Raw genomic sequence first — 11,841 nt, forward strand, 5'->3', positions numbered from 1 at the left:
AACCACTCCATGATTCTATGATTCTTTTTTAGGCATTGTGAAAGAGGGAATGGATATATTCTTTGCTTCTTTCAGAATTATGAACTTTGATCCAACATGCCCAATAGTCCACCAAATCCATCTACATTGATATCAAGATGACTTTTAAAGGTAAAGAATACTTAGTTTTTTGAGCAGTAGCTGAAGCATGAGAGGACTATTAACATTTTACCAGAACCCTGACAAATCAGCCCTTTTTAGACAGTCTTTCAGTAAGTCCTACTAGTACTATACAGTTTGTAACGCTTCAACGTATAGTGTTAAACTATCTACTTTCCAACAGGATGGACATGTTCAAGTTCAAATTATAGGCTATTGTATTTAGTTCATGTCATTGGCAAATTTGCAACTCCATAACATGACGTTAACTTCTCCACGACTGCATATGCAATTTGCTGTATTGAGTCAGTAACTGAAATGAGCCAACAATAAGGTAACTGAATTTAAGCTTACTACAGAGCTACTAATCATCAATCATATGGTGTTTTCCAGTTTACTAGCTTTGCTGTATTTTAAAGTCTCTCGATTTCATCATCTCACAACTCCTACCACCAAAAACCACAGCTCTGCTCTCAACCTATCCCTAGGGCGTGTATACAACATCTATTCATCTCATTTGATTTCATTTCAACCTCAACAGTAAAAAAACAACCAAACAAACACCACCAGAAACTATGAAAAAATGGATCTAGCAGCATTATCTAATTAGGATTTAGTAACACTTAATCCTAATTACTGTAGCAGCACTACTTTATCTTCTTTCTCATAGGTACAGTTCTCTGCCTCTTCTGTGCTAGCTTTCCTCTTGGAAGTATATGCCTGCTTGCAAACTTCAGAAAAACCGTATCATCATCAGAGGACACTTCATCCTCCACTAAGGGCAGGTAGAGAGAGAGATATTGTTCTCAACAATACCTGGCTTCATTTGAATGATCCTCTAGCATGTCTGTGCAGTGCTATTATACTCATCACTGAATAATGCTGCAGACTTAGGACGAGATAATTTTTCTCTTGACACAGCATAACTTTTTAAGGTTTACTTACTCTTTATCGAAAGGTTATAAGACATTAAAAAAAAAAAAACCAAACCCAACATGCAATGGTGTGGAAGAGGCACTTGCCTTAACTCCAAGCTTCAGTCTGCAGCACTGATCAGTGATGGGTGTGATGACACCAACAGAGTGCATGCTGAAGTATCACATAAAGGAAGCTGAAGTTCGTGAACGAGAGGGAAAAATAAAACATTGTTAAACAGTGAAAAGATGTTAGGGTGAAAAATACCTATGAGCATGGGGAAGCTAGAGAAAAATACACAACTTAAACTTTGGTCTTTCTCAAAAACTCCTAGTTATATTTGGTTTTCATTATTCTGAAGACACTCAAGCTCCTATAAAATGGTTACAAGTGAAAGATCCTTTTATTTCCTGGGTAAAATTCTGGTTCCAATAATGTTGGTGACAAATTACTCATTAAATTAAAAAATACAATACTTTAACCCATGAATAGTACTAGCCTTTATCACTTATAGCTCCTCCATTCATGTTGTAGTGAATACTGACAATTTAAGAAAGCATTATGTGCTATTTGTTTACATGTAAAAAACCTAAGTATCTAGAGACATGCTATTTAACTTATTACTATTTGCCTCATTGTTTCTTTAAAATATGCATGCACCTGTGCTATGCTGAAGATATTCTCACCTTTCCAAGTGCCCCTGCAGTACTGAACTCTTTGGTAATTATTTCAACGTGCACTGACTGTCCAACTGTAAAGGTCCTACATCCCTTCTCACTTTACAGAGCAACGATGAGTCCTTTAAGCACTCCCAATGTAAACAAATTCAGAATAATGAAAAATCTTGGCTGAGTATTGTTTTTTATGTTTAGTATCATTATATAAAAAGGAGATTATTTCTGACAAATAAGAATCCCTTCATTAGCCAAAAATACATGATCCTGAAGCAGCAGTACTTTGAGAATATCATTATGTGTGCCATGCTGAGAATGGACACAAGGTAATGGCAGGCTATGCATTTCTGGTACTAACACAAGTTTATTTAATAAACATTTAACACAATCTCTGTTACAATTTCATACTTGTCGTAAAAGACACACTGGAAGAACATAGTTATATACATTTGACCTACATTGAGGCCTCATCCAGCAGAAAATAAGACACATAGGTAATCATTACTTCAACAGTACATCTGCCCTTTCTTAATTCTGGATAAGGCTTCTCATTATTAAACTGAATTTTACACCTGCCCGTTAATCGATTGTGTCAAAAAAAAAAAACCAAACACCCACAACCCAACAAGCCAAAACTAACCACTGACATACAACATGTCATTTTGAGGGCTCATTGTATTAATTTACACCAAAATCACACAGATAGAACACTATGATAGTATCAGACTCTAAACATCTCCTACTATAGCAAAAATCAATATATGAGCTAAAAAGCTTCATATCGCTTCTCCTCTCCTTGAGGAAAGGAGGATATGGATGTCTCCCACTGCTTAACAAGGTACTGTCAGAAACAAAAGCTATCAGTATGACTACCATGGCTGACTTCATTTTTCAGTATATCCTACAGATTTTAATTGCTTAAAACATTTTCTCAAACAGGACAGAGTATTGGGAAGATCAATACAAAGTGAAACGCATCTCATGATTTTAAAGTTTTATTTGATCAAAACAATCTTAATTTTTGGTTATCTTCAATATCATTTAGAGCCAGAAGCACTATCATACTCTGTCTTTGTTTGAAATTCAGTCTTTTTCCTTTAGGGAAGAGAAAATGGAAAAATGCTTTGAACATGCCACTAAATAAATATTCTACTATTCTTAAACATGAAAATAAAATACAGATTTCTAAAGCACATGAATATTCAAATCATGTGTAGACTACAGAATGCAGGGGGGAAAAGAATATGTGAGAGACAAAGAGTAAACCAAACTTGGATCGTAAAGATTTCTGGAGTCCTGAGTCCCCTCTGTCTAAGTGACCTTCAAACAAAAGATTTATTCCAGACTTAAAAAAAGATCTTAAGTATCTGGAATAGCTTAATAACTAGCAAGCAGCATCCCCACATCTGAACAAACTGCAGGTAGAGACAACTCCATCAACAAGACAGAATTTCACTACGTACGCGTTACAGGGGTAACCCCAACAATCAGGCTTTGTTGCATCCTAATTATGGTGATACCCTCTAAGCTACTACTAAAAGGATATACCACTATCTTCTGGTAACCATGCTACCATTCCAATCAAATTATGTTATATTTACATTATCACTGAACTACATAAACTTTACCTAAATTGTAAATTACCTATGAGTGCTTTTTGGACTGGTATAGCATTATTCTAAAGCTCCTTTTTCTTTAGAAAGCAGTGTAAAAGATACAAGTGAAAATGGGCTACTGGTTTCTTTTCTTTAATTTTCTTTCTTTAAATAGAAAGGACTGTTTTTAAAACAGTGACTTCATCCTGCAAGGTGAGGTTTCTCATTTTACCGCTCAAAATTAATGCAAAATTATCCTAGAAACTTGTTTACTTCTTGTCAGGTGATAAATCAAATTAAAGAAATCATTAAATAAATAAGTAAAGGCTCGATTACTCTGTGCCAGATTACTTCAGTGAAGTAAGGAGAGCATTTAAATCACACCTGTCTGGATCTTTCTTTCATGCTTTAAGTTAATGCAAGGCAGATGCACATCAGTATTTCTCAGTGTGTTAGTTCTCCCTTCCTTGCAACACGTTCAACTTCCAGCCTCTAAAGAGACAATTTGCATATTTACTGAAGTATAAAAGCTGAAGTTGACACTACAGCTGTTTACAGATGTAAAAATCCCTAATCAAATGAGATTTGTAAGAGAGATATAGCAAAGGAAAATGAAAAAGCATGTGTAGAGTTTAACACTTCAAGGAGCATATAAAACTACAATTCCTAAAAGCAGTTCCTGGCATTTTTCTATTCTATGTTGAGTCAAAGCCAAACGAAATCAAGGTCCACAAACTGGAAAAACGTAAAGTGGCAAATTAATGTAAGAGCAAAAAGTATCAAGTTACTGCAAAACAGGTAAATTAATCCATCCTCTTCATGTTAAAACCTCTTGATTATAACCACTTTGCCTTCTGAAGCGTACAAACACTTACGTACTTACATGCAGTGTATTAATTTCTATGTTTTACCCAATATAAAAACACTATCAGTTGCTGTACGTGCATGGGAATGACTTTCAAGCACATGTAATGAAGCACGGAATAGGAAGTCACACGTTAAAATGACCTTTCAAAACAGGCAGGGCACTGTATATTGCAAAAAGAAAGTCTTTCAAATAGCGTATAAAATAACCACAAAGGACTACTCACCATGTCATATGCTGTTACAATCTTTTTCAAGACCTCTGGAACAATCCCTTGGAGCTCCATACTCGGATACTGATCATTGAGGTTCAGTACTACCAAGGGTGTATTATCAGGCCCAACCAAGCGCGTAGACACTGCCAAAATGCACTGCATAAGATTTGCTACAGGAGAGAGGCCACATAACTCTTTGAATGAAACTACTGCATTCTGCAAAAAGGAAAAAAAAGAGTTTCCTTTACAGTTAAATATGAATTTTAATGTCTTACTCTTTCAGGATAAAGCGCTTCACTGTTATAGTTGAGCTACGATGTGGAATTACCACAGCTTTTCCCTGAAGAACTGGCGGTTTTCAAAAGCAAGCAATATTACACATATATTTTAGCAAAAATGTCAAAAATTCACACAGAATTCACTACTTACATATTCTGAAAAATTCTAAGACATTTCAAAGTAATTTTTAAAATGCCAGCAAGAGAAACAAAATATTAGGTGCTGAATGTCCCAAATAAGCAAAGTGAAGTGGAAGGAAGAACTCAGCCCATTTGTAACTTTAAACATACCTGAACTATAGTCCAGACGTGCTGTGGATCTGCTGGCTCACATTTGGTGTGATTCACAAACCCAGCACTCCGCTACCGATGTCATTCCTATCACAGAATCACACTTAAATAAATTTTTAAGGTACTTTAATATAAATACCAATTTTGTACCTTTCCCTAAAATTTATTATTGTTGTATTTTATATACCATATGGTAGAATATAAAACCATACGTTTAGACTGGAAGAAAATTCTCCAATACTAGAAATACAATGTGACTCCAAGTAGCCACTGGAATTCCATGATGGGAATATTCTCAGCACTGTAATGAATTTAGAATTTTTGTACCAAGTGGGAGCTGTGATCTATGGCAGGTCTGGAGTTAGTGTTCCTGTAAGAATCAAAAAAACTCATGGAGTATTTAAGTCACAAATGTGCTCAGTGCTCCTTTTTCTCACATCTTACCCAAGCAGGGTATCTGACACAGATTTTCATTTTAATCAAAGCAACTTTCCACCGTGCTGGCATGATAAGATTCATTTGTGTACAAATTTCTTGAGAGACATAATGCCAACCGTAATGCAAACAGGAATCGAACATGAAATATTTGCTGTCCCTTCGTTAGACAAAATATCCAAAATACACTTCAAAATATGTATAACAGCATTTTCATGAAAAATTATGTGAATATCAAATTACATCTACCACAGCCACTTACAGTGTAGTTTAAGCAAACGTTCAGTAGCATCTAGTAAATGTCCTGGAAACAAATTACTTTTCTTAACGGGACTACACCTTAATGACACAATAATTACATAGTTGAAAAGACAGACATTGGGAAGTCCATTCAAAGAGATTTTGTTTGAGATAAACATCATAGGCAAGGCATCACGAACCACGATTTTACAGAGAAGTTAACGAGGATCCAGGGAGCACAGATATTAACTAATGGCAGGCAAGACAGAACTATGGCTATAACTCTTGCCTTTGGACTTCCAAACCCTATATCCAGGGATTATCCCTCATACTGTCAAGCAATTTAACATGCAACATCACATCCAGTTTAATCACTCTTGTTATACTATTATCAGTGATTAATATGTAACAAGAAGTTATGACATCGGTGTTTGACATGGTAACATATTACCTAACAGAAGAAAACAGGCTAGCTATTTGTATATAGATTTAGAGAAACCATTAAACTCACTGCTGCACACTTTCTTTTTGCCTTTTTTGTCCATCTGCTATTAAAAAAAAAAAAAAAAACCACAAAAACAAAACTTGCTTTTTCAAATCTGTCTTGTGGGGAGATTATTTTTGTTTCATAGAAATCATAACAATTTATAATACAAAATTTCAGTCATATTCAGTCCTTCAAACAAATCTCACATTCCCTTATATATGTTGATATTTATTTTGAGTGGTTTGTTTATTAGCTGTAAAACCTTAGTTATGCAGAGTTTAAATTGTGCATATTATATAATCTGTCAATAAAACTATGCAAAACTAGTATTCCCTCACGTACCTAAAATATCTTCTTGGTAGCTTTAGAGAGACGATGATGGTGAATTCAAACTCACAGAATAAAATATATAAAACACCTTTTACTATCTCATGTTCAAAGAAACCACACTGTTGAGCCTGTTTTCAATTATATCAGTTCTGGAAAATAGTGCAGCATGCACAGTAGGGAGTTTAAAGTAGCTACAAAAACTGTATGTTTTCACTGTTTCCTCAAATCTTACGTTCAGGTCTTCCTTATGTTCAGCTCTTCCTTGAAATGTATTTTAAAATACAGCACCCTTTATATCACAGAATTCTAGCCTTCAATAGGTTAACTAGAGGTAAAGTTCACTTTATATGTAGTCCATAATGTGAAACATTTATGAATCAAAATTTCATCTCCATATTTTTTTAATCATCTTTTACTGTAACAATTTCATATACCAAGTGGAATGGGAGAGCTTCATAATGCTGTAGGAATGTCTTCTTTCATATGAAGAAAAACTAGTTGTAAAACTGTATTACTATTAAAATCTTTTCAATATAAGATTATTTATGACAAAAATTTATCTACACTGATGTGCCTTTAAAATCCAGAATCGAGCCTCAGACTTTCTTTGATCAGTTTTCCCTGAACATTACATAAGAGTAAAAGGATTTAATAGGTCACTTCATTTGAAATGACGATGCTTAATTTTATTGATCATTGTTAGCATTCCATCAGAATTTTATAGATAATTACAAGCTTTATTTAATAAACACAACTTTGCAACTCACTTTAACCTACGCGTTTATTTACCTGGGATCTTTTTCGGAATCTCCAAACAATGCATTTTTGAAGTGGGATCTCTTGGCTTCCTCAAAAACAAGCACCTCAGCCTGTACTGAAATTGAATGTGTTTACTATATGCGGCTTTTACAGTCAGATAGTTTCTTCTAGAGGATGCCTTCCAATACCTTAGTGCTAATTCCATGTATTTCTAACATATTGTTGCTAGGAAGAATCACAGAAAACAAATGGTCTTTTTCAAAGTACTGCCTTCTTTTGGGAATGCGGAAGAAACAAAACCTCAGTGAAACTATGCAAACATACTTTCAAGGACAAGAATTTTTCTAATAACAAGTAAAGCCTCCTTTGTCTATCAGCTGTATTTTCTTCCTGCACTTCTATTTAACTTCATTTTTTAAAACTAAAATATTGCTGTACTTTCCTCTAATGTAGATCTAACATTCCTTCAAAGACATTGCATGAGTCAAGAGGCTCGAGTTCCAACACTGGCACCATATTTCCAGTTCACATTCAATAAAAAACGCATAATCCAAGGTTACCTCAGTAGACAGTGCCACCTAAAAGGCTATACATAATCCATTTTTAAAGCTGTTCACTATTAGACTCTAATAGCATAACTTACAAAATGCAGCAAGTTTCTTAAGAACGTATATTCCATATGAATCATCATAAAAAAATACAAGAACCAATAAATTTATTGTAAAAACTGTACCTGCATATTTTCTCTCAAATCCGTGGCATCCCGAATAGGTTGGAGAGCATTCTTGAACAGTTCATCTATTGCTTTAATCCATAATGTTCTCAAAGAAGCATATTCCCTTGATTTCTTGCCCTTCCTCACAGAGAGGCCCCGCTTATGAGGTTTCCCACCACCCCTTCGATTAGTAATGGCCACATGCACAAACAAGGAGGCATGTGCTAAAATCTCACCAGTTAACGACTGCAGAGGAACGTGCCGGTAGCCAGTCTGTAGACACTCAAAGGGAATAGTGTACTGCCCAATAAACTCATCCCCTATGTAATCATCATCCAGTACTACAAAACGCACCATGGCTAGTTCTGGTAGATTTATTTGAAATTCAAAGCTTTCATCAAAGATCGGGTTATCCCCATTCTGATGCATAGTTTTCGTCCTTTGCTCTGCACAGTCGGCAGGGATTCCATGTATTTCAACATAGACATAAGGATCCACAACATCACCTTTGGCACCTGATCCTTTGGGTTTAGGAAAGTTTTGCCCACTAATGATTTTAATATGAAGCAGCTGAGGCGAAACTCCAGGCACGGTGTCTTTCGTATTCGCGCTAAAGAAGGATACTTCCTCTCTCATGATAGCAGGACGAAGGACATAGCCACAGTTTCCATTTTGTCGAAACCAACCAATGTTAAGATCCATCATTAAGCCAGGCGTTTGAAAGTTCATTGCTACTATCTGACAACCACATTTCCAAAAGTCCTGGGGATTCATATTGCTAGAGTCAATCCTCATAGGGCTGGGAAAAACTCTCGCAAGAAAACGTTTGTTATAATTCACAAAGTCTCCTGGGTTTTCATTGGCATATTTGCTAGCAAGCACTTCATTAAATGAGCACACTTCCCAGTACTTCTGGAGCTGAAATGAAACTTGAAACTCTTTGAACTGAACTGATTTACATATGCTTACCAACTCAGAGAGTTCTTTGCAGAGCTGAAATCGTTTCCCCAACATCGAGTTTTGCTGTTCTACTCCCTCTTTCCCCACTCTCTGCGACATTTCTGCTCCTTCATCTTCATCTGTAACATCTCCCTCTAGTCCCGAACAATTAGAGGAAAGCTTCTTCGCTTTAACTAGTATTTTCCCTTTAAGTGATTCCGGTGATGGAAGATAAGACTCTTCAATGTTTGGAGATTGTGTATGTAGTTTGTCCTCCAAAATTTTCTTCATGTGTTGTACCATCACTTTCTGCTGCTTAATAGAACAGTGGTTTTCTAAACACAAAATAAGAGGGTACTCCGAAGCAAAAAATGCATACTTGTTAATAATGTCAATCACGCTACGGAAGACAATCTGTGATGTCATTGTATGCCCTGTGTAAATCACAGGCTCATTATCCGGACCATCCCATACATCCAGTTCAACACTCCGACAACCCATTTTAAGAGCACGAATGTAACCTGTGATGTCCGAAGGCCCTCGAAACTGATCCTCTATCAAGTATGTATTATGAGATGAATTTATAAAATAATGAGATAAAGGTTGTTTCATATCTTGACAAACTTTTTTATGTTCTGGATCAAATATGTGGCAGTCTGGTGAAGTAAGGTAATTCGTAAACCCATCTATAGAAAGAAAACCCTTTTCCTGACCCTCTTTGGCTGGCTCATATTTCTGAATAATCTCAAGGCTTATTTCTTCCGTGACATGTGCCATACCCTGCTCTGCTTCTAAAAACATCATGAGGTCCTTGGTATCTAGGAATTCTTTATTGCTTGAAAACTGAACCAACAGGAAATAGATTTCAGGCCTGGTACAAAGCTCATGAAAAACTTCAATAAACTCTTCTTTTGTTACTTCAGTACCAGTTTTTTCCTTGGATCTAAGCAACTCCTTGAATTTTAGTTCAATTTTATTAGTTTTTAAACCAGGATTTAAATCTTTTATAAACTGTACAGCCGTGCACAGGGGTATATATCCCAAATTATCTACATCTGATTCACTAAACATTTGTGAAAGCCATGAAGTCCGCATATTATCTTGAGTACTTTCTATCATATCGAGAGTATGTTTTCCATACGAAATCAGGTATCTTAAGCCAGTAACCCAAATATTTGCGATGTCTGCTGAGTTAGCAACAAGATCTAGCGACTCATAGTTTTCTCCATATATAATTGAAAAAGCACAGTCTTCTGATATCTGGTCATATATTCCATTGCTGCGAAAAATGTCTGTATTTTTTCCTGTTCTTACTTCTTTGATAGATTTAATATCAATCTTTGCTTTTTCAGAATCCTTTTTCGAAGGTTCCCAGCGTAGAGACTGCATATCTGCATCTAAAAGAAAGTATCGGTGATACACCCTGGAGTTGGATCGAATCTTTTTGAGCTCAGAGCCTTCAACCATCGCGTTTATACAGTCACTTGCACTGCTGATCTTCTTCTCAGTTGGCATACTGCTGAATGACACAGTCTTTTTCCGTTCTCGCTTTTGTTTCGTACCATCCTGGAAAACAAGGGGGGAGAAAAAGAAAACATGTATCAGGATGATTTTGCTCAACACTGAAATAGGTTTCAGCTTATAGCTGAAAGTTCATAAAGTAGTTCACAAAGGTCTAGCATCTATGCGATGACAAGTAAGATGGGAATTCTTATGGGAAGCATCAGAAATGATAATACTAATAATGCCTTAATATTTGTTCTTGCCTATATAAGTGATCTTCCAGGGTTTGTTTGTTTGTTTGTATAAACACAACATTAAACAAAGCAAGTTGTGAATGCTAATGAAGTAATAATGCTGTATAAAAGCACTTTATTTTATCAGTAATAACCTACTTACAGAAATAATGGATTCTGCAGCCAACATAGCAGAGGAAAGCCAAAGTAAGCTTTCCTCTGAGTCCTTATACAGTCCTACAGGTGGTTGTTGAACTTCGTCAGTACAAAATATAATGCTTTAATACTATGCTGACACCAGAGAAACACTAATACGCAATTAATTACGTAAAATCCATAGGACATGGTCCTAATCTAAGTATGCAAGATGTTAGCAACGCTTACTACAGATGCTCCCTTCTCTACGGCACCTATCCAATTCTTCCCACTGACTGCCCAGAGCGCTGATGCATGCATCCCACCCCTGCTCTAGGAAAACACCATGTTCCTCATGAGAAGCTACACTGAAACACAAGTGACTAGACTGGTGTAGATGTAATTCACTGCAAATGCTGAGTTTCAGGAAATAAAACAATGACTCCGGAGGGAAATGTGTGAGAGGACTCAAGTTTAGCTGGTTCCAAAGACGTTACATATCATTGGAAAGAACTTGAATGTAAGTGCAAGACCTGGTCAGGAAGGGAAGTGATTTACCTTTGCTCTTAAAACAATCAAATAACCTAGAGTTCTCAGCTTACTAGAGAAAGCTTGGGTAGAAAACTAGATATATAAAGCAAGAAAGCAAGTCATTTAGCTACCTCTATTTGCTGTTTATATTAATTCAAACAAGTGCAAACAAATTAGTAACAGATGACAAGTATAATCAATTGCATGAGAAAGAGCTGAATTTAAGAAAATCTGCATTAAGAAATTTCTTTATTTTTTGAGATTGAAAAAATTCTGCAAGTGTTTTGTTTGGGGTTTTTTTTAAGAGTATCATGTGTCTTCATAACTTTTAGTCTGAATTAATACTTCCATGAAATAACCTTTTTCCTTTAGATACCCTGTTTAGAAGTCGTGTTCTTATATTCCAGCATGGGTCAAAAAATTACTTTTCCAGCTTTATACAAAAAGAATGTTGATTTTCCCTCTAACAGTCTTCCATCTGAAGTATGTTCCATTGCAAATCAGCATTGCTTATATGGCAGAAAGGAGAGGGAAAAAAAACATTTAACGATTGCTACGCTGAAC

At 35.8% G+C, this 11,841-nt stretch overlaps 1 protein-coding gene across 1 annotated transcript; it reads right to left on the reverse strand.

Annotated features, from left to right (window-relative positions):
- Nucleotides 1-4,413: 4,413 nt before the first annotated feature.
- Nucleotides 4,414-10,437, reverse strand: PLCL2 (phospholipase C-like 2; the record flags this gene model as incomplete). The annotated part of the gene is made up of 2 exons (XM_010146948.1): nucleotides 7,955-10,437; nucleotides 4,414-4,617 (listed from the first exon to the last, which is right to left on the reverse strand). Coding segments are annotated over exons 1-2 (2,640 nt in total), but the record flags the coding sequence as incomplete, so codon positions are not given.
- Nucleotides 10,438-11,841: the final 1,404 nt, after the last annotated feature.

Source organism: Eurypyga helias, unplaced genomic scaffold (genome assembly GCF_000690775.1).
Source record: "Eurypyga helias isolate BGI_N326 unplaced genomic scaffold, ASM69077v1 scaffold38972, whole genome shotgun sequence".
NCBI classification, from domain to species: Eukaryota; Metazoa; Chordata; class Aves; order Eurypygiformes; family Eurypygidae; genus Eurypyga; species Eurypyga helias.